The sequence below is a fragment of the Brassica napus genome, chromosome C2, assembly GCF_020379485.1.
Source record: "Brassica napus cultivar Da-Ae chromosome C2, Da-Ae, whole genome shotgun sequence".
NCBI classification, from domain to species: Eukaryota; Viridiplantae; Streptophyta; class Magnoliopsida; order Brassicales; family Brassicaceae; genus Brassica; species Brassica napus.
In genome coordinates this window covers 24590569-24613852 of record NC_063445.1, presented here as the reverse complement: position 1 = coordinate 24613852, position 23284 = coordinate 24590569, and the positions used below count along the sequence as shown (strand labels likewise).

At 38.9% G+C, this 23284-nt stretch overlaps 4 protein-coding genes, 1 long non-coding RNA gene and 2 pseudogenes across 7 annotated transcripts; 5 read left to right on the top strand and 2 right to left on the bottom strand.

Moving 5' to 3' along the window:
* Positions 1 to 184: 184 nt before the first annotated feature.
* Positions 185 to 2245, bottom strand: LOC106440694 (glycine-rich RNA-binding protein 5, mitochondrial). 2 transcript variants are annotated; one of them, XM_048747661.1, is made up of 5 exons: positions 2146 to 2245; positions 1592 to 1728; positions 1434 to 1502; positions 1235 to 1338; positions 185 to 864 (listed from the first exon to the last, which is right to left on the bottom strand). In XM_048747661.1, exons 2-5 carry the CDS (start codon positions 1707 to 1709, stop codon positions 370 to 372), a joined length of 786 nt encoding a protein of 261 aa, XP_048603618.1. In that variant the 5' UTR covers positions 1710 to 1728; positions 2146 to 2245; the 3' UTR covers positions 185 to 369. The 2 variants fall into 2 exon arrangements, with proteins under 2 accessions (XP_048603618.1, XP_048603619.1); XM_048747662.1 differs by having other exon boundaries at positions 2074 to 2156.
* On the top strand, positions 2217 to 3839 carry BNAC02G22810D. Its single transcript, XM_048747663.1, has one exon. It carries the CDS (start codon positions 2641 to 2643, stop codon positions 3310 to 3312), a length of 672 nt encoding a protein of 223 aa, XP_048603620.1. The 5' UTR covers positions 2217 to 2640; the 3' UTR covers positions 3313 to 3839.
* Positions 3840 to 3874: 35 nt separating this feature from the next.
* LOC106442700 lies at positions 3875 to 7362 on the top strand (annotated as a pseudogene).
* A 1489-nt stretch (positions 7363 to 8851) lies between these two features.
* LOC106440696 lies at positions 8852 to 11925 on the top strand (annotated as a pseudogene).
* Positions 11926 to 11999: 74 nt separating this feature from the next.
* LOC106440698 lies at positions 12000 to 13524 on the bottom strand. Its single transcript, XR_002657789.2, has 3 exons — positions 13293 to 13524; positions 12905 to 13013; positions 12000 to 12775 (listed from the first exon to the last, which is right to left on the bottom strand). It is a non-coding gene; the product is annotated as an uncharacterized LOC106440698 (long non-coding RNA).
* An 87-nt stretch (positions 13525 to 13611) lies between these two features.
* LOC106440695 (probable LRR receptor-like serine/threonine-protein kinase At1g74360) lies at positions 13612 to 21667 on the top strand. 2 transcript variants are annotated; one of them, XM_013882427.3, is made up of 2 exons: positions 13612 to 13750; positions 14534 to 21667. In XM_013882427.3, the coding sequence occupies exon 2, from the start codon at positions 14557 to 14559 to the stop codon at positions 16777 to 16779; it is 2223 nt and encodes a 740-aa protein (XP_013737881.1). In that variant the 5' UTR covers positions 13612 to 13750; positions 14534 to 14556; the 3' UTR covers positions 16780 to 21667. The 2 variants fall into 2 exon arrangements, with proteins under 2 accessions (XP_013737881.1, XP_013737880.1); XM_013882426.3 differs by lacking the exon at positions 13612 to 13750 and adding an exon at positions 13757 to 14194.
* LOC106440697 (receptor-like protein 15) lies at positions 20230 to 21667 on the top strand. The gene has a single exon (XM_013882429.3). It carries the CDS (start codon positions 20230 to 20232, stop codon positions 21508 to 21510), a length of 1281 nt encoding a protein of 426 aa, XP_013737883.3. The 3' UTR covers positions 21511 to 21667.
* Positions 21668 to 23284: the final 1617 nt, after the last annotated feature.

Genomic DNA, 23284 nt, shown 5'->3' with positions numbered 1-23284 from the left:
TACTTGTAAACTGAGAGCATTTGCATAATAATACTATCGCTTCTCATTCACCTGTGCATCTTAGGCTAGTAAACAAAGTGGTGCAGACTTGTTCATATGCTAAGCCAAAGCATATTGGGTCCTCTTCAGTTTTGAAGATCTTATTAACCCATTGAACTGGTAGTCTCTAGTCGAAAATCTCAACTAGAATAAGAGTCTGTTATTAAGTTGTTACAATTTTTATTTAGGAGCCTCAAATGTCAGAAAACATTAAAAACAACCAACAATAGAGGTTTCTACATGATAAACAACCCCAAACTTTAAAAACATAAAATAAGAAACTTCCATAAGTTTATTCTGAAACTGCAGAGGCTCAACATTATGGAGAGATTAAGCTCTCTTGGCAACATCACCATCGTCAGTCTGATCAACCCCATCTGGGCCAACCTCTGATTGACCGTTCTCTGAGCCACCAAATTGATTGTCATCGCCTGCGCTTTCAAGCTGATGGTCCGTATCATTGCCTAGTGGTACGTCGCTGCTAAACTTGTCATCAAAGCCAGCACTAGAAGAGCTGCCTTGTGCAAAGTTGTCACTTCCACCAACACCACCAGCGACACCATACCCGCCGCCAAAGTTGCTTCCATAACCATCACCACCGGCATTGCCACCATATGGAGAGTTACCTACATAAGCACCAGCATTTCCACCATAAGAGCCACCTCCGTAACCACCAGCTGGAGCACCATAACCACCAGCACCGCCTCCTCCATAACCACCACCTGCGGCACCGTAACCACCACCTGGACCACCGAAGCCCCTTCCTCCAAATCCACTTCCTCTTTCAGTAGCGTAGTTCACCCTAATTCTTCGACCATGAAGGTCCTGTATGCCAAAAACAACAACAATAAATGACCAATTGACAACTCGAAGCAAAGAAGAATCACTTTTAGCATAGTCTGAATCATCTACACACAGTCTGAAAGCGTAGGTTTATTTTGAAACTAGATATACAATCAACAAACAGAATGACATAGCACCATTCATTAAGAGAGAGAGAGAGAGAGCATGTCACTACCTATGTTGTCAATGTGTGAAGGAAAAAAATCTTAAGTGTTCTAGAAACATGCATTGTCCACAACCACAAACAACCGATTTGAAAAAGGTTAAATATCCACAACAAGACAATGAGTGACAACGGAATAATCCAGATGACATCTTAGAATCAAAAGAGGCAGGAACATTTGTATGTTACCTGTCCATCCAGTTGCATGGCATTACTAGCCTCCTCGGTAGAAGTAAATGTTACGAAAGCAAAGCCCCTGGATCTACCAGTTTCACGGTCCACAATAATTTTAGCTGCAGATGATAAAAATTAGTCAGCTCCCAAGTAAAGCAAAAGAAAGTTACAACTCAAAAGGCTTGCAATAACTTAAAGCGAGTTAGCTAGTTACCATCAACGACTTCTCCATATTTGCTAAAAGCTTCTCTTAAGCCAAACTCATCAGTGCTGTAGGAGATACCTGAAACCAACATAGACAACTTTGAGAGAAACAAAACAGAAAAAAAAGAGAACACTTTCTCCCTCAACCGAGATAAGAGTAATAGTCACCTCCAACAAAGATTTTTGAGGAAGACATGCAACGGATGCTCTGTAGCATTGAGTTAGAGGCAGTGACATGGGTGCTAGTCTGCCTAAATATCCTTCCAACTTTACTTAAGAAAGCCATGTTGTGACGTATCTGTATCCTGAAAACAATCGAAAGAGCATTCACTTACGGTGGTTAGACAAACAGAGAACAACAACCCAAAGATGAAACTCGTGAATATGCCCAAGACTTATCAATTCAATCGTCAATACAAGTAAGAAAAATTCATCCTTTCATAAAATACAATGCAACACACACAAGAAAGATACAAACTTTATCATCTGTTATCGTGTTTCCCACACGGTCAAAGATTGAACCAAAGCTTACGAGGTCAAATTCACTAAACCCATGAAACGAAACATCAATAAGCACAATCTAAACAACAAATCAGACTCCTAGGGTTACAGAAGAGACTCATAAACAATGGATAAGCTGGAGAACGAACAAACAGAGAAACAATCGAGATTCAGATCAGCTATCGAATCAGAAAGACAAGTATCGACGAGACTGAACTCACTCTCTACTAGGGTTTAACGGAGAACGATCTCTCTCTCGGAGCGTCTTTCTTTCTATTCACAAGGGCTTATGTCAATGAGGTTCGCTCATCCTGTCCGTTCATTAATTTGAGGTAATCTCAACCGTTGATTTAGATTCGCTCGCTAATCTTGACCGGTTAAACTGAACCAATGGTTAACCAAACTCAACCGATCGTTAACCGAGACCGGATTAAAATGATAGCAATGTCGAAAATAGTTAAATCATCAGATAGCATCTCCCAAGCTTGTCTTTTTGATATTTTCTAAAGTTAGGTCTGTTTCTTGCTTCTGTTCCACGTCTTCATCGTTGTCCTTTTGAAACATCAGGTGTTGACTAAAATCTTTTTAAAGATGCCAGTTAATGATGTTATCTTTTTGTATTTTCTGAATCTAAAACGGTCTTGTCTTTTTTGTCTTCATCATTGTTAATACACACTACAGATTGAAAAGTTTGTCGGAACTTCCATTTTGAAACCATGGAAACGTCACAAGAGCTGAACTTTATCAATCCCTTAGCCTCTAAACACGAAGCAGAAGATCCAATCCTACGGCTATCGTCTTCTTCCTCTTCCTCTTCCTCTTCTTGTTCTTCCATAGAAACAGAACCAAGACTTGATAATCAATCTCCTCCAACACAAATCATGGAGAGATGTACAAACAACGCAACCTCAACACCTCCTTACAGAATCCCTCCACACGTTTTCGAAATAACAACCTCTACAGCTCCAGCTGAATGGAGCACTCTCTCCAACGAATCTCTCTTCAGCATCCACATGGGAGACAATACCTTCACTGAAGAAATAGATTACTTCAAATCAGGCGAGCTCACCTTTCCTCAACCTACTTCACCGAAAACTCCTACTTTACCTTCTCCTCCTCAAAGCAAAAACCAAGGAGGAGCAAGTGGAGTTGTGGAGGAGGTCAAAACTCTGGTGGATATAGGCAAGAAAGCAGACAAAGCTTACCACGCAAGTAAAGACCAAGAACAAAAGGCTGCATCAAGTATTAGAGATGTTCTCATGGCTAATAAAGACAACAACAACAAAACCAATAAACTAGATCATTCGGTTTCTCGTCGGTCGGAAGATTTTAGCGTCAAGTCTTTCGCTTTTCCAGTGTATGCAACAAAAACAAGAAACACTTTGTGATCATCTGTGTTTTGTCTTCATGTCTTAACACAGGTTCTTTGTTGTTGTTTATTGTGAAGATTCGGGAATGAAGATAAGGGTGGATTACAAAGCTCAACGCCACAAAAGAAACAGAAGATTTCGTTAGAGGCTGAGGGAGACGAAGGGTTTAAGAAAGAGGAAGCTCCTAAACCTGTTACTACTCCTAAAGCAGAGGCTGATCGTGGCTGTAATCGCTACCCTAGATGGTTATCTTGCTTCCCTTGCTGCACAACTTCATGTGTCTAACTGAAAGATCATCATACAAGTCTGTTCCAAGATTTACAAAGTTTTTTCTTCTCTTTGATTTGATCCTCAAGACTCCTTTAATCTTGTAAAAATGATGTAAAAGTCAATGACAAACAATGGATACACTGTGGTGCTTCAAGAGGGAGGATCAATGAAGCAATTTGAGCCAGGAGCTGTCGTTGAGGCTTGAAAGTTATGGAGGCTACCAGTGAAAGCAGTGAAGGTTCCATCAACTTCAATCTCATTGATCTTGTATGAGTCTTGTCTGAAAAGTTAAAGTGTATGTACTCGTTTTCATTCCTGTGCTTGTTTGTATGCATGCACCTGAAATTGTATCATTCAAGAAGTTAATAGCAATGTTTTACTGACTCTCTCAATCTCAGGAAGAATCTTAAATCCTACCTGTAGATTATGAGCGTGAGCTCTTTTGACCAAATATGTAGTTGTTCGTTACTGGAACAGTTGTATCCTGCTTCCATGGTCCAATCCCACCACATACTCCTTAATGTAGCTGAAGTAGGTATGTAACGTGATCTCTACGTATGTCTATTTAGATTTAACAGACGTATCATTAGTAGAAGGATAAGAACTTTAAGGAATACACAAACAAGAAGAGGATCAGAGGATTGGCATGGTACCATCTTCTATTAAAAGGACTTTAGGTGAGGCTATCAAGTTTGATATATATGTACACGTGTGAAGATGGGGAAAATGATTAAATAAGCAATGTTTTTTCAACCATTTCTCGGACAAATATGCGCCTTCGTTCACATACTTCTTAAGAGTATCCACAATTTTATCCTCAAATCTCTTACCTCCAGGCCCACTTGACCTGCAAATATTCAACAGTGATTTAGAAAAAAATATATTATCTTACAATCTGTCAACTTACAAGCAAAATCATATGATAGTAATATAGTATAATAAAGCTTTGTCGAAGTAAAAGATGCTGACCAGTCATTCACACATTATATTATAATATAAGTATTCTCTGCAAAGACCTTGAACTGTTGTTTATAGTCTACAAGTATATCATCTGATTTCTTTTGGTTTAAATATGAAGAGATATGAGTGTGTATTACCATAGGTAATATTGACTATTTGACTTTCTAACTAAATTTTCTTACGCAACTTGGCTTTTCCAATTGTAAAGCAACAGTTCTAATGCTTATATAAACATGGAGGTAATTTTGGGATTAAAATCTACAGTCCATTTTCTTAATATCTGTTTTTGGGCGACAGACAAGAGTTTTAATGTTCAATCCAACGAAAGGGAAGGTGTACATGGGTCAGAACCTGATTTGGGTGATGATACTGCTGGGGCAGATACACGGATGCGAAAGTTGCATTCAAAAAGAAAGGTTGGCTTTGTTCGAGCTCAAGAAATACATGATATCAATTGCTACAGAAGAGGAATCCAACTCTGTTCTGCCTACTTGGACCAATGACACAAAGAGCGATTGCTGCCGGTGGGAAGAAGTTAAGTGCAATCGTTCAAGTAGACGGGTGACTGAGATTGCCTTTGGTTATATGAACCTCAAAGAGAGTTCTCTCCTAAATCTTTCTTTGCTGCATCCCTTCGAAGAGGTCCGAAGTCTGGAGATAACTGGATTCAGTGGCTTGTTTGATGATGTGGAAGGTATACTAGGCTGCTCCCAGTGTTTCCTTTTTAGTCTTATAGCTTTGTTCAAATTCTTCAAGGTCGATACTGTTTATTAGAACTATGGTACTTGTTTTTTTTTCCTATTAACAAATTTTTTGACCAAATCAAAAAAATAACATTTCTCTGTTACAACTAACTTGCTGATGTCTATGCCATATAGCATAAAATTACCAACCATTCCTCATATTTTCTTCCAAACTCCATTTTCATTTGCATCTAGAGCAGACTAAATGTGGTTTTAACTTTTTTGAAAATATTTGATAAAGCTATTCTATATGTATACAGTATACTTAATCAACAAGACTTGATTTTTCAGGTTATAAAAGCCTAAGGAGACTAAGAAACCTGGAGATTCTGGATTTCACTTCAAATAATTTCAATAATAGCATCTTCCCTTTTCTTAATGCTGCTACATCACTTACAAAATTATTTCTTCTCGCCAACAACATGGATGGCCATGTTCCTATTAAAGGTGTGTTTTCCCATTTGTGATGAGGTGGATATCTTGCACAGCCTACTACTAGTTGATGATGTCTCATTTGTTAGTTCGATTCCGTTTATTGTTATTGTAATAACTTTATGCCTTACATTCAAGCTGTAGCATTCTTATATTTGTTGGACTTCCTTCAGAACTTAGAGACTTAACCAACTTGGAAGTACTGGACATGAGTTGGAACGGATTTAATGACTCCATACCAATACAAGGTAGCTCAGAAGTCCATTAATATTTGGGGTAGAAATTTCGGTTGATTAAACGGCTGCATACTAAAACTTTTAATGGGTTCGTGTTATCGTTGAGATGAGCATGGATGTTTTTAAAGGTTCTTTCCTTCTTATGACAGAGTTATCTTCCTTGAGGAATCTAAAAGCTCTGGGTCTAAGGGGTAATAATTTTTTTGGCTCGATGGGATTGCAAGGCAAGTTTGCTCAAACATTTCTTATTTCACCGTTCTTATAAAAAAGATATGGCTGAAATCTAAAAAAGTTCTGCATTTGATCACACCAGGGATTTGCAAACTGACGAATCTGCAGGAGCTCGATCTCAGTCAAAACAAACTAGTAGGACATTTTCCCTTATGTTTAACCAACTTGACTGGACTTCGAGTTAGTTCTTGATCTTTCATCAAACCAACTGACTGGTACAATACCGTCTTCTCTTGGTAACCTTGAATCCCTTGAGTATTTGTCGTTGTTTGGTAAAGGTTCCTTATTTTATTCTTGGAGGCCAAAATTTCAGTTGAGTGTTATTACACTACGATCTTGCAACTTGGTAAAGGTTCCTTATATTATTCTATACCAGAAGGATTTGCGTCATGTTGATCTCTCTAACAATAAAATAGCTGAAAATTTTCCTTCATGGCTGTTGGCTAACAACTCAAAACTTGAAGCTTTGCTTCTACAAAATAACTTTTTTGCGAACTTTCAGCTACCAAAATCTGCTCGGAATTTGCTTTTCTTGGATTTGTCAATGAATGAATTCAGTAATCTCTTTCCTGAGAACATCGGGTGGATACTTCCTCATTTACGATATATGAATATATCGAAGAACAATTTTCAAGGAAATCTGCCAGTTTCTATGGGGAACATGAAAAGTCTTGAACATCTGGACATATCTCACAATAGTTTCTATGGAAAGCTACCAAGAAGTTTTGTAAAGGGGTGTTATTCCATCTTAATCTTAAAGCTTTCACATAACAAACTAAGTGGAGAGGTTTTTCCAGAGCCAGCAAACTTTTGTTTTTTTTTTTTTTGAATGAATGTTAAATTTTATTCATCAAAAAAACCTTTTTACATCAAGTGTAGACAATAATAAAACTTTACTATCCTTTAGTTAAAGAAACTATTTTTAATTTCTAGTACTAAACCAATATTGTAAACTCCCCTCCATTCCTTTACCTCTTTGTCTACTAAGTAAGCTGAGCTTGTTCTTTACTTCTTTATCAACCAGCTTCTTCATTAATGAAATAGCCTTCGGTTTCTCCCCATGTTTTATGCTATTTCTCTCCCTCCATAAAGAGTAAACAGCCACTTGAAATGAGTATCTGATACAAAATGCTCTTTTCTTCCCCTTGATACTTCCTGAAATCAGCAAAATGAGCCAGCGAACTTCACTTATGTAACTTTTCTGTCTATGGATAACAATTCATTTACAGGAAAGATTGGACAAGGTTTGCGGAGCTTGAAATACTTGTTAATGCTTGACATTTCAGACAACAATCTTACGGGATCAATATTCACCTTCTGGATCTTGCTGACACGGATTGAGTGGGTCCATACCTTCATGTCTTAGCAATATATCATTTGGTTCGGGGAAAGAGGACACATCAAATGATTTTGATTTCAGCTTTGGTTATTATAATGGTTATACGATCGTTAGTCCTAGTCTGGTGCACATAGAAAATAACATCGGTGTATATTTTAAATCTCTGGTTGTGCTAGAAGAGTTTAGTATGGACAATTTGGCAGGCGTCCGGACTAAAATTGAGTTCCCCACAAAACACAGATATGATTCATATATGGGTGGAAATCTCCTAGAACTTTGTGGATTAGATCTCTCCCAGAATGAGTTCAGCGGTGAGATCCCAGCAGAGCTTGGAAGTCTTCTAAAACTGCATGCTCTCAATCTCTCTCGTAACTATTTATCAGGAGAGATACCAAGAAGTTTTTCAGGTCTAAAGAATGTAGAAAGTCTTGATCTTTCCTTCAACAGATTGCATGGCGAGATCCCAGCACAAGTAACAGAGCTGAGCAATCTTGGGGTCTTCGAAGTCTCATACAACAACTTATCAGGAGTCATTCCACAAGGAGGACATTCAAGCACCTTTGATGCAACGAGCTACTTAGGCAACCCTCTTCTGTGTGGAAAACCAACCAACAAAAGCTGCAACATTAATAACGTTCAAGGACCAGGTAATGAACTGGAAGATGATGGAAACACAATCGACATGGTATCCTTCTACTGCTGCTGCAGCCTATATGACAATGCTTGTTGTTGTACTTGCATCACTCTCTTTCGATTCTATTTGGAGCAGAGATTAAATTAATTAGTTAATTTTGTTTTTGCTGATCATAGATTAAATTAATTAGTTAATTGGTCGTGTTCTGTAATTTTTCTGAAATGGCCTCTCCCAAAATAATACACTAGTACTCCAAATAGAATCGAAAGAAAGAAAGAAAAAATTGCAAACAAAAATCTTCTAGTCATCCCTTTTTCATTTTCGACCTACACAATATGTTCGTATCCGCGTTTATTCCCATCACTATATTCTCTCTTTCATCCTCCTCATACATATTCTTCGGAGTCTCGCCGGAGCTCTTTACCAAAGATACTTTCGACGCCCCTTCCATCTCCGATCCAATGTCTAAAACGGCGACCTAAATCGCTGTTCCCAACTCCGATTCGCTGCGCCGCACGCAACGATGGTCGCTGTTTTATTCTTTCGTGTGAGAGGATTTAGGGCTCTTGCGTTTGCTTTTTGGCGGTAACATGACGTGGCAGGTAAAGCCACATCAGCATTACCGTTGAGTGAGTCATTTGTTTGGCAGCATTCGTCTAAAGGTCAGCAGCAACTCTCGTTGCCACATAACCTTTTTTTTTTTTTTTTTTTTTTTTTTTTTTGTCTGTCTAAGATTTACTCTTCGTTGTCATAATTTAGATAAGCCTGTGGTGATGGTAAAGGTTTAGATCTTTTGTTACTTGTAAGCCTTTTTCCTATAATAAATGGGTTTGACCAAAGTGAAAGATGCTGGCAACGCCCTGCCCTGCCCTGCACATCAAAGGATTATGTTTATGAGCAATTTTCTACATAGACCTAAACAAGTCTTCTCAAACGACTATAAGTGCTTTCATTAAATGAGACTTGGACTTTGTAAAACATTACATACTTGTTTGAGTTGTGGTTGCGGTTGTTCATACGGAAAAACCTGAATACCAACTTAAACTAGAAGAAGATGGTATCGCCTGGGATTATGGCAGATGCTGATTCTAACTCGCTACTTAGCTTGGTCTCTTTCTTACTCTTTCTTTTGATCACCGGTAGTACTTCACTTCTGTTTCTCTCTCTGTTAATTTTCGTTTGAGTATGTGTTTCTTTGATGCTTACTTCAATGGATTGGAATCTATAAGCCATGCCAAGCTCGACATGTTTAATTTGTTCTGAATTTGTGTTGTATACTTGAAGTCATGGAGTTCAATAATTATCAATATTCTGCGTTTTACATTGTGTTATTAATGAGTAACAGTTTCCAATATTTCCTCTGTTTGATGAACATGATAACATTCTTGCACTTATTATATGGAGTATAATAAAAGTAGAACGACGTGGTTGATGATTTTTTGCTTTATTCTTAAAGCTATCTTAAGATTTTTCTTTCTGTGTGTCCATGACAGCAACAGCGGTGACCGGAGATTCTCTGGACAGTGATAGCCAAGTCTTATTGAACTTTAAATCTTACCTTGAATCTTGGAACCCAACAGAACGAGGAAAGTACAATGAATGGGATACAGAGAAGCAAGAAGTGTGTCAATGGCCTGGGATCACATGTACTCCTGAGGGAAGTAGAGTCACAGGGATCAGTCTTAGGGGTTCCACCATCTCAGGTCCGATATTCGGTAACTTCTCCGCCTTAACGCAGCTCACATTTCTCGATTTATCAAGTAACACGATCGGAGGGTCGATTCCAGATGACTTGAGCCGTTGCCACAGATTAAAGCATCTGAATCTTTCTCATAACATCATTGGTGGGGAGCTTAGCTTATCAGGGCTATCGAATCTCGAGGTTCTTGATCTGTCGGTGAATAAAATTTCCGGTGATGTTCACTCTACCTTCCCATTGATATGCAACAGCTTGGTTGTTGCAAATCTATCGACCAATAACTTTAGTGGCAGAATAGATGATATCTTCAATGAGTGTAGGTATCTGAAGTATGTCGACTTGAGATACAATGGATTCAGTGGAGGGATATGGGCTGGTTTTAGGAGGCTGGTCAAGTTTTCAGTTTCTGGGAATCGTCTCTCCGGGAATATCTCAGCTTTCATGTTCAGGGGGAAGTGCAATTTGCAAGTGTTGGATTTGTCTGGGAATGGTTTTGTCGGGGAGTTTCCGGGACAAGTTTCGAATTGTCAGAACCTGAATGTGTTGGATCTGTGGGGAAACAACTTCAGGGGAAACATTCCGGCTGAGTTAGGATCCATATCATCTCTCAGAGGTTTGCACTTGGGAAATAATATGTTTTATCGAGACATACCGGAAACTCTCCTGAACTTGAGCAACTTGGTGTTTCTGGGCTTAAGCAGAAACAACTTTGGAGGAGATGTACAGGAAATATTCGGGAGATTCACTCAAGTAAAGTATCTAGTTCTGTATGGGAACTCATACGTTGGAGGCATCTATTCGTCTAACATCCTCACGTTACCTAATCTTTCAAGGCTAGATCTTAGCTACAACAACTTTTCAGGCCGGCTACCATCTGAAATCTCCCAGAATTTGACATTCTTGATTCTTGCTTATAATAACTTCAGCGGCGATATACCACGTAAGTATGGGAACATGCCGGGGCTTCAAGCACTTGATCTCTCGTTTAACAGGCTGACTGGTTCAATACCAGCTTCGTTTGGAAAGTTGACATCTCTTTTGTGGCTTATGCTTGCAAATAACTCTCTGTCAGGAGAAATCCCACGCGAGATTGGAAACTGCTCGAGTCTATTGTGGCTGAACGTGGCGAACAACCAGCTCTCTGGTGGACTCTATCCTGAACTGACTAATATGGGTAGCAATCCTACCCCAACGTTTGAAGTGAACCGGCAAAGCGAGGACTACATAGTTGCTGGTTCCGGTGAATGCTTGGTGATGAAGAGATGGATTCCTGCAGAGTTCCCTCCTTTCATATTTGGATTGGAAAGTCTTACAAAAAGGAGTTGCAGAAGCCTGTGGGACCATGTTCGTGAAGGGAAATGTATATTTCCTGTATGCCCTCCTGGTTCTACTGTGGGTCCCCTCGATGTTTCAGGCTATCTTCAGCTCAGCGGAAACAAGATGTCCGGCGAGGTTCCTGCAAATATATCTCAGATGAAGAAGTTGAGTATGCTTCATTTAGGGTTCAATGAGTTTGAAGGGAAACTGCCTATAGAGATTGGACAATTGCCTCTTGTGTTTCTTAACCTGACCAGAAACAAGTTCTCAGGCCAGATTCCTCAACAAATCGGAAATATATATAATCTGCAGAATCTTGATCTGTCTTACAACAATTTCTCTGGAAACTTTCCAACGAGTTTGAATGACTTGAATGAGATGAGTAAGTTCAACATCTCGTATAACCCTTTCATACATGGTGTGATACCATCTAGGGGACAGCTTGCAACCTTTGGAAAAGACTCCTTTCTAGGAAATCCTCTGCTGCAGCTTCCTAGTTTCTTTAACCAACCAGGGAACAACAATTCGAGTTCAGGAGAACGAGATAATGGAAGAGAAGAGGAAGAAGACGATGAATCTGCTATCGACATGTTGGCTTTCTGTTGGAGTACTGTTTCATTTTATGTGGTTGCGCTGATAGGCACTCTAGTACTGATATACTTTGATTGTCCTTGGTGTCGATGCTTTCACAGTATCTTTGAAAAGCAAGTTGTCTTAAAATCGTTTCTGATCAGTTGTTGGATATTCCTTATCAAGGAAAAAGCTTGAACCCTCTCTGGTCTTTCCGTAAGTATATGTGTTGTATATTTAACTTGTTTATTTGAGTATTATAAAAAAAAAAAAGTGGTCTCCAAAGACAAAGACGTGTATAATAACTTTACTCTGAACTCTTTGGTGTTCTTGGGCCAGTACTTGATATGGGTGATGATACTGACAGATACATGGACACTAAAACTGTGTTGAAGAAGAAAATAAATATATATCTTGGCGATCAAGAAGTACATAATCTCTCCGAGTATCCTCCCTACTTGATCTAATAACACAAATAGTGATTACTGGGAGTGGACTGGCGTAGAGTGAAATCTTACAGGCAGACCGGTGACCAAGCTTTCAGGTAATGGGGGTGTCCATTCTTGATAGTTATGGAGGCTACCAGTGAAATTGGTGAAGAGTCCATCAACTCCAATAATCTCAAGTACTCTTGTATTCCTTATACAGTCTTGGCTGAAGTTAAAGGATCAGACAGTAACTTTTAGTAGAAAGATAACAACTTTGAGGAATACACAAACAAGAAGAGTATCATAGAATAAGCATTGGTATTTTCAACCACTTCTTGGACAATTATGTGCCTCCGTACCTATACTTGTTAAGTGTCTCCTCAAGTTATGCTGAGAAGAACCCATTGGTATGCATCAACTCAAGTATAAGAAACAAAAAAGAACGTTACAAGTGAAAAAGCCAGTGTGTTGTTTTACGATCTCATGTGATGTTTTAAACTCCTTGTGAGTCGCAACATTGGTTGTTAGGTCAAGGATAACATCATGGAAACATATAAGCACCACCGTCTTTGGATGATAAGATATTTGTTTCTATGAAGTCTGTACCTTCCTCAATTGCTCTCTGTCAAATAGTTTGATTAAACAAAATGTTCCAAGGAAGAAGGAAGATCCACTTCCACAAACATGAAAAGTACAAAAAGGAAACAGAAGGATATTATTGTTGCTCTCAAGGAAAGATTAATGGTAATACCAAGTATGCAGCTGCAGTTTCTTCAGGGATGTCTGCATTGGATACCTCGGTGTGTAATGTTATAAGGACGGACGTGAAGTCTGATTGGGAAACTTACTGGCTTTGGCTCCTTTAGCAGGGGTACAAGCAGAGATAACCAGATCAATGGTAAGCATTGTGTAAGATGAACAACAACCACGACATTTGTTAGCAGAAACAAAAGACAAACTGATTCAAAGACCCAAACTTTTCTTTTTAAATTGCAGTGAAAATGGAAATGTATCATATTCAATAGAATGAAATGTAAGAAGCCCGAAATTCTCATATAAAAACATGTTTGGATCAAAATTGAACTAATTAGTTAATTCGTTGTGTTCGGTAAATAATATACGGAGTATTTAGTATTTACCAAGCTGAGAGAAAAAAAGTTGCAAACAAAATCCTCTGGTCATCATTCCCTTAAATGCCCACGATGTCCCGTCTCTTGCGTATCGCTATCACTGTCATCGCCGTACTCCTCCATATTCTCTCTTTCATCCTCAATAGTCTTAGGAGTCTCGCCGGAGCTCTACGAAAGATACTTTCGACGCCCAATCGATGCTTTCATCTCCGACTGTAAGGTCTAAAACGACCTAAATCGCTGTTCCCAACTCCGATTCGATGTGCCTCACGCAACGATGGTTGCTATTCTATTCTTTCGTCTGAGGATTTAGGGATTTTTTTTTTTTTTTTTTTTTTTTTTTTTTTTTTTTGGCGGACGGCAGCTTTTGCGTTTTGGCGGTAACATGACGTGGCAGATAAATCCACATCAGCATTACCGTTGAGTGAGTGTGATTGGTCATTTGTCTGGCAGCATTCGTTTAAAAGGTCAGCATCTCTCGTCGTTACCACATTAACTTTTCTTGTCTGCAAGATTTACTCTTTTCGTTGTGTGGTGATGGCAAAGGTTAGATCTTTTGTTACTTGTTAGGTTTTCTAGTAACCCTTTTCCTATAATATAATAAATGGCTTTGATCAAAATTCAAAGATGCTGACAACGCCCTTCATATCAAAGGATTATGAGCAATTTTCTACATAAACCTAAACAAGTCTTCTCAAACGACTATATGTGCTTTCATCAAATCAGACTTGGACTTTGTAAAATATTACATAATTGTTTGAGTTCTTGTTGATTGTGGTTGTTCATACGGAAAAACCTGAATACCAACTTAAACTAGAAGAAGATGGTATCGCCTGGGATTATGGCAGATGATGGTGATTCTAACTCACTACTTAGCTTGGTCTCTTTCTTACTCTTTCTTTTTATCACCGGTAATAATACTTCCCTTCTGTTTTTTTTCTCTCTATTAATTTTCGTTGGAATCAATACTATGTGTTCTTTGACGCTTACTTCAATGGATTGAAATCTATAAGCCAAGCTCGTCATGTTTTCTTTTGGATTAGTCTTGTTTAGTTGAAGTCATAAAGGTCACAGTTCTGGCTTTTACATTTTGATGAATAACAGTTTCTGTTTCTCCTCTGTGTGATGAACATGATAACATTCTTGCACTGATTATATATATTATACAAGTAGAACAACGTGGTTGATGGTTTTTGTTGTTTTCTTAAAGCTACCTTAAGATTTTGCTTTCTCTGTGTTTGTGATGACAGCCACAGCAGTGACCGGAGATTCTATGGACAGTGATAGGGAGGTCTTATTGAGTTTTAAATCTTACCTTGAATCTTGGAACCCAACCGAACGAGGAAAGTACAATGAATGGGAAACAGAGAAGCAAGATGTGTGTCAATGGCCTGGGATCACATGTACCCCTGAGAGAAGTAGAATCACAGGGATCAATCTAAGAGATTCCACCATCTCAGGTCCTTTATTCGGCAACTTTTCAGCCTTAACGCAGCTCGCATTTCTTGATTTATCAAACAACACGATCGGAGGGTCGATTCCAGATGACCTGAACCGTTGCCACAACTTAAAGCATCTGAATCTTTCTCTTAACATCATTGAAGAGGAGCTTAGCTTTTCCGGGCTATCCAATCTTGAGGTTCTTGATCTATCGGTGAATCAAATTGCAGGCGACATTCACTCCACCTTCCCAACGCTCTGCAATCGCCTGGTTGTTGCAAATCTATCGACCAATAACTTTAGTGGCAGAATAGATGACATCTTCAATGAGTGTAGGTATCTGAAGTATGTCGACTTGAGATACAATAGATTCAGTGGAGGGATATGGGCTGGTTTTAGGAGGCTGGTCAAGTTTTCAGTTTCTGGGAATCGTCTCTCCGGGAATATCTCAGCTTTCATGTTCAGGGGGAACTGCAATTTGCAAGTGTTGGATTTGTCTGGGAACGGTTTTGTCGGGGAGTTTCCGGGACAAGTTTTAAATTGTCAGAACCTGAATGTATTGGATCTGTGGGGAAACAACTTCACAGGAAACATTCCAGCTGAGATAGGATCCATATCATCTCTCAGAGGTTTGTACTTTGGGAAGAATGAGTTTTCTCGAGACATACCGGAAACTCTCCTGAACTTGAGCAACTTGGTGTTTCTGGACTTGAGCAGAAACAACTTTGGAGGAGAGCTACAGGAAATATTCGGGAGGTTCACTCAAGTAGAGTATCTAGTTCTGTATGGGAACTCATACGTTGGAGGTCTCTATTCTTCTAACATCCTCACGTTACCTAATCTTTCAAGGCTAGATCTTAGCTACAACAACTTTTCAGGCCGGTTGCCTGCTGAAATCTCCCAGAGTTTGATGTTTTTGGTTCTTGCTTATAATAACTTCAGCGGCGATATACCACGCGAATATGGGAACATGCCACGGCTTCAAGCACTTGATCTCTCTTTTAGCAGGCTGACCGGTTCAATACCAGCTTCTTTTGGAAAGTTGACATCTCTTTTGTGGCTTATGCTTGCAAATAACTCTCTGTCAGGAGAAATACCTCGCGAGATTGGAAACTGCTCGAGTCTATTGTGGTTAAACGTGGCAAACAACCAGCTCTCTGGTGGATTCCATCATGAATTGACTAAAATGGGTAGCAATCCTTTTCCAACGTTTGAAGTGAATAGGCGAACCATGGACAACACAATCTCTGGTTCCGGTGAATGCTTGGTGATGAGGAGATGGATTCCTGCAGAGTTCCCTCCTTTCATATTTGGATTGGAAAGTCTTACAAAAAGGAGTTGCAGAACCCTGTGGAACCATGTTCTTAAAGGGAAATGTATATTTCCTGTATGCCCTGCTGGTTCTATAGTGGGCCCCCTTGATGTTTCAGGCTATCTTCAGCTCAGTGGAAACAAGCTATCCGGTGAGGTTACGGCAAATATATCTCAGATGAAGAAGTTGAGTATGCTTCATTTGGGGTTCAATGAGTTTGAAGGGAAACTGCCTATAGAGATTGGACTATTGCCTTTGGCGTTTCTTAACCTGACCAGAAACAAGTTCTCAGGCCAGATTCCTAAAGAAATTGGAAATATATATAATCTGCAGAATCTTGATCTGTCTTCCAACAATTTCTCAGGAAACTTTCCAACGAGTTTGAATGACTTGAGTGCGATGAGTAAGTTCAACATCTCATATAACCCTCTCATTACCGGTGTGATACCATCGACGGGACAACTTACAACCTTTGAAAAAGACTCATTCCTTGGGAATCCTCTACTGCAGTTTCCTAGTTTCGTCATCCAATCAGGGAACAACAATACAAGCTCAGGAGAACGAGATAATGGAAGAGATGAAGATGCTATTGACATGTTGGCATTCTATTGGAGTACGTTTTCATTTTATGTGGTTGCGCTGGTAGGCATTCTTGTACTGGTATACTTCGATTGTCCTTGGTGTCGAGCATGGCTCCGCCTTGTCGATGCTTTCACGGTATCTTTGAAAAGTATGTTGTCTTAAAATCGTTTCAGCTCAGTTCTTGGATATTCCTTATCAAGGAAAAAGCTTGAGTCCTCTCTGTCTTTCTGTAAGTATATGTGTTGTGGATTTGACCTAGAACTTGAACATCTTTTTGTTTAGCTAAGGTATAAAAAGCTACCCTTTTGCCAACAGAAGGTTGAGAATCCTCTGTGTTTCATTTAACCTAATGGACTGAATCTTAGTTCACAATTTCAAATTCTGCATTAACTTGCTGTTATATGTGTGCCCTGCTGCAATCACATATGATGGCCACTACACTCCTGTCAAACGTGAAGGGCCTTCATCTGTAAACACAAGAACTTATCATAAGTGATTAGATATGATATCATGTTATATGCTTTGCAGGTTATCATAGCCTACGAGATTAAAAAACCTAGGGACTCTAAATCTCACTTCAAATGAATTCAACCACAGCATCTTTCCTTTCCATAATGCCGCAAAATCGCTCACAACTCTGTTTCTTGTTTCTTCAGATTAACAACATTAAACATGTGATTTCCCTTTTGTAACTAGCATAAGTGCATAAACCTATTCATTGGTGATCCATCTTTTTTAAAATTTATTCAGTTTTTGTCTTACAGTCAATTTGTATCATTCTTATACTTGTTGGACTCAGATTTTATGAATTAAGATTTGATCAACTTGAAGCTTATACGCCTTACAGTCAGTCTATATCTATGCGGTTCTAGTAGAGCTAAGGTCTTCTAGAACCTTATGCTCTCAATCTTTCTCACAACTGTTTATCAGGTGTGATACCAAAATGTCTTAATGTGTTTGGTTCTCACTCATGTGCTGTTTGTCTTGTCTTTGATTTTTTTTTTTTCCTGTTAACTGCTCTATCTTTGAATAGACGTAATGCTTTCAACATTTCTTGAAACTGGTTTGTGGTTAGTTTGTGAAAGGAAAACATTTTTTTTCTCAAATTAATATTCTTCTATTTGGTGACCAGTCACTGTCCTGAGCTTGGTCCAAGTAAAAGGATGCTGACCACTTCTCCGAAGACAAAACTAATGCCATTGGAACGACAGCGTTTAGTTCTGGTTGTGGCAATTGTCAACTCCTAAGCACCTAATCCAATAGAGCCACATCAGCAGTTTCGTGACCGTTACTCCGTTAGGCTTAGCGGTTGTTCAGCAGAATTCAAAAGTACCCATCATATATTTAAGAAATCATCTTATTTCTCTTAAAATAATAATAGAAAAAAGAGAGAAACTGAAAATTGTGAGAAATGTTTTTCATAAGGTATTTTGATTGTTGATTTTTAGAATAAAATGATGTGGATTGACTTATTCCATTAATTTTCATAGTTTTTCACCAATTGATAATTCTACAAACATTCCCAAAAAAAATACAAAGAAAAACATTTATAATTATTTTTCTACAATTTTGATTATGAATGAATAAATGAACGTTTTAAACTAATTTTATTCATCTTATTCCATCTATTTTGATTCAGTTAATTTTATTTCATGGTTACCATTAAGAAACTCATTAGATTACTCTAGTAACAGTAACACTTGGCATCCCCTGTTATTGATCTAATATTTTAAACATTAAATTTAGTTACATAATTTAGTTATATTAAAAATTAATATATTTCTAAGAAATTTTTGTGAAATATTTAATTGTATTTTCAAAGGTTAGAAGTCGCAGGCAAAACGAGTCTTATACAAGTCAAACTAACCAATGTTGATCATACGACTTTAAGTGTTTTCCTTCGTCGCGACGGCTAAAGGACACACTGTTTTCGTCGTTGAACTTTGTGAATCAATGATGACTTTTAAATTCTTATAAGTGTGGAGGTAATTTATATTCTTATAAAATTCACATTCCCACAGTGGTTGAGTTTCCTACTGTTGCTTCTTTTATTTTACTTTACAATATTTTTGCTGTCGAAGTGAAAATGTGTTTGAGCCAAAACCTGATATGGGTGATACTGATGCTTCTTATGGGACAGCTACATGGATACAAAAGCTGTACCGAGAAAGAAAGGAACGCTTTGTTGGAGCTCAAGAAGTACCTGATCTCACTGAGTATAGAAGAGGAATCAAACTCTGTTCGTCCAACTTGGAGTAATGACACAAAGAGCGATTGCTGCCTTTGGGAGGGCCTTAAGTGCAGTGGTACAAGCAGACGGGTTACCGAGATTGCCTTTGGTGGATTGAAGCTCAAAGAGAACTCTCTACTAAATCTCTCTTTGCTGCATCCCTTTGAAGATGTTCGAAGTCTCAACTTATCCGGGGAAGCATTGAACAAATTCAATGGCTTGTTTGATGATGTTGAAGGTACACTGCGCTTTCCCTTGTGGCTAAGTTTTAACAATTTGTGTTTTATTGGAGCTTTGATGTTTGCCTTACGTAAGAGGTCATCTATCGTTGGTGTAAATACACCAAACGTTGCTCGTTTGACTAGTTTGATATTTTGCGTTTAGATGCAAAACCCACTGTACTAAAAGAAATCTATATATTTTGGACAACAAAATATTGAGTTTGCATGCAAAATTCACTTTTATATGTTGTGTCAATTTATTAGTTATTATTGTTTTAATTCTTAAAACTTGGAAGTGTTTATACCATCTGATAGTATGGTTCTTAGATTTTTTTCTCGTTTTATGAATTTACTTTGATGTTTGTGTACCCATGCTGCATGTTCCAGTCACATCATAACGCACTTTCATTCCCTTCACGTTAAAATTTATGAAAAGTGATTGCAGACGTTTTGGAAAGTGAAACAGCTTCAGTTAATACCTAGCATGACTTATTAAGCTTCTCATTTGCAGGTTATAACAGCTTGAGAAAATTAAGAAACCTGAAGATTTTGGATTTATCCTCAAATAAATTCAATAACAGCATATTTCCTTTTCTTAATGCGGCTACAACACTCACAAATCTGTTTCTAAGGTCCAACAACATGGGTGGCTCTTTGCCAGTTAAAGGTATACTTCTCCATTCTTAAATAAGCTCATATTTTGAATCTTGAATTACTTATTCACTGATGATGCCTCTTCTGTTGGCTTGATTCAGTTTATAATCATTGTATGTCATAATTTCATCTTTGTATAATTTATATACTCGTTGGAATCCCTTTCAGAATTTAGAGATTTGTCAAACTTGGAACTTCTCGACCTGAGTAGAAACAGATTCAATGGCTCCATACCACTTCAAGGTAGTTGTCCATGCATGGTTGTCTTTCTTTTCAGGTCTGGAAATTTTAATTATTGGATTGGTTCATATCATAGCTTTTTGTGGCTTTGTCTTTTGGCAGAGTTATCTGACATGAGAAAGCTGAAAGCTCTGGATTTAAGTGACAACGAATTTTCTGGCTCAACAGAATTGAAAGGCAAGTTTCCTTTATAATTGTCATTGAATTCACGTTAAGTGACCAAACCTTCTGCGTTTGATTACCATAGGGATTTGCGAGCTGAGGAATATGCAAGAGTTAGATCTCAGTCACAACAAACTTGTAGGTCAGTTTCCCTTATGCTTAACTCACTTGAGTGGCCTAAGAGTTCTTGATCTCTCATCTAACCAATTGACTGGGAAGTTACCACCTTCTCTTGGTAGCCTTAAGTCCCTCGAGTATTTGTCATTGTTTGATAACGACTTCGAAGGCTTCTTCTCACTTGGTTCCCTAACCAATATTTCAAACCTTAGTGTGTTGAAACTCTGCTCAAAATCCAACTCACTTCAAGTAGTGTCTGATAGTTCTTGGAAGCCAAAGTTTCAGTTCGATGTTATCGCACTACAATCTTGCAACTTGGAAAAGGTTCCTCAGTTTCTCCTACACCAGAAGGAGTTGCGCCATGTTGATCTCTCTGACAATAACATTTCTGGAAATTTTCCTTCCTGGCTGTTGGAGAACAACAGGAAACTCAAAGTGTTGCTTCTACAGAACAACTCCTTTACAAGCTTTCATCTACCCGAGTACGCTCACCGTCTTCTTTTCCTGGATGTGTCTGTTAATAAACTTAATCATCTTCTTCCTGAGAACATTGGGTGGATACTTCCTCATCTGCGGTACATGAATATCTCCAAGAACGGCTTTCAAGGAACTCTACCATCTTCTCTAGGTAACATGAAGAATATTGAATATATGGATCTGTCTCGCAACAGTTTCCATGGGGAGCTACCAAGAAGTTTTCTAAACGGTTGTGATTCCATGGCAATCTTGAAGCTATCACACAACAAACTAAGTGGAGAGATTTTTCATGAACCACCCATATTTACTAATATTTTGGGGCTGTTCATGGAGAACAATCTTTTCACAGGAAAGATTGGACAAGGTTTGCAAAGCTTGAGAAACTTGTCACTTCTTGACATTTCAAACAACAACCTCACAGGTGTTGTTCCAAGCTGGATCGGGGAGCTTCCATCCTTAACCGCACTGCTGATAGCAAACAACTTGCTGGATGGTAGCATACCTACATCTTTGTTTAATAACTCTAATCTTCAGCTACTTGATCTCTCCACAAACAATTTATCTGGGGGCATACCTCCACACCACAACTCTAGAAATGGAGTAGTGTTGCTCCTCCAAGACAATGATTTATCAGGAGAAATTTCAGACACACAGCTAGCAAACGTGGAGATACTTGACCTGAGGAACAACAAACTCTCTGGGAGTATTCTGATAATTTGTGGGATTATGAGAGCTTCTAAGTGTTTTAACCGTGATGAAGCACACAAACAAAGTAAAAAAGGAGTGAAGTAACCGTAAGTATTTGAGAGAGAAGAGAAATTTGAGAATTTAAGAGAATGAGAGGATTTGTGAGATTGAGAGAATGAAAGAAATGTTTGTATTGAATTGTGTGTTTAATTGTGTAACATACATGGTGTATTTAAAGGAAACAAAAGCAATAAGCACTCAATGGTGGAAGACTAAATAACTAGTAGTGGACTAGCCACTCCTCCCCATTTGGTAAGTGATATGGCCACTCCTCCCACTTCCTCCACTAACTAGTAGTGGACTAGCCACTCCTCCCCATTTGGTAAGTGATATGGCCACTTCTCCCACTTCCTCCACTACTTCCCTTTGTTTAATTCTTCATGTCAACACTCCCCCTCAAGCTTGACAGTAGTGAGTGTCAAGCTTGGAAAGCCATGAAGTATTCCCTCATTAAAACCTTTTCTTGGAAAAACCACTTGGGATAAAAACCAAGCAAAGGAAAAAGAGTAGAATACTCCACGGTGAGGAGATCATTGACATGGAAGGTTTATGAGTCCAAGTCTTGGAAGAATGGACTCACAAACTTTGCTACTGGCCGCCTTGGTGAAGATGTCAGCCAGCTGATCCGCACTTCTTGTATAACATGGGAGAATCACTTGCTGCTCCACTGCTTGTCTGACCTTGTGGCAGTCTACTTCTATGTGCTTTGTCCTTTCATGAAAGACTGAGTTGGATGCAATGTGTATTGCGGCTTGGTTGTCACAGTGCATGGTCATGGGAGAGGTGATCTCAATTCCCAAGTCGCCTAAAAGCCCCTTTATCCAGATAAGCTCACTGGTTAGCTTCCTCATTGATCTGTACTCTGCTTCTGCGCTTGAACAAGATACTACTTTCTGTTTCTTGCTCTTCCAAGTGACAAGATTCCCTCCAATGAATGTACAATAACCGGTGGTTGACCTTCTGTCTACTCTATCTCCAGCCCAATCTGCATCACAGTATCCTATCACCTCAGTGTTCTTGTTGCAAGCCATCCATACACCTTGTCCTGGCGCTTCTCTTAAGTATCTTAGAATCCTCTCCACCATGTTCCAGTGATGAACCTTGGGAGTTTGCATGTGCTGGCTCACTTGATTAACTGCGAAACACACATCTGGCCGAGTGATGGTTAGATAGATCAGCTTCCCAACCATCCGTCTATACTGCTTGACATCTTCAAATGGAGTGTCTTCATACTCCCCCTCTCGCAATACCTTGTAACCTTCTTCAAGTGGTGTCTTGGCATGTCTTCCTCCAAGATCTCCTGCCTCCTTTAATATGTCCAGGGTATACTTTCTTTGGGACATGAATAATCCTTCCTTTGATCTGCACATCTCAATGCCAAGGAAGTACTTCAGTTCTCCCAGGTCTTTGATGTCAAATGCGGCCTTGAGAAATGTCTTGGTTAAACTGATCCCCTCCTTGTCACTACCCGTGATGATGATGTCATCCACATAGACTAGAATTACCGTAATTCCTTGCTTGCTGGTGAGAGTGAAGAGTGTGTGATCCGCTTGAGACTTCACAAATCCCCTTCCATTCAATGTAGTGCTTAGCTTGTGGTACCAAGCTCTTGGTGATTGCTTCAAGCCATAGATTGCCTTTCTGAGTCTAAGGACATTCCCTGGTTTCACCATTTCTTCCATCCCCGGAGGTGGTTTCATATACACTTCATCTTCTAGTTCTCCTTGCAGGAAAGCATTCTTCACATCCATTTGCCAAAGGTCCCATTCTAGGTTCACTGCTAATGAGAGTAGAATCCGGATTGTATGAAGCTTGGCCA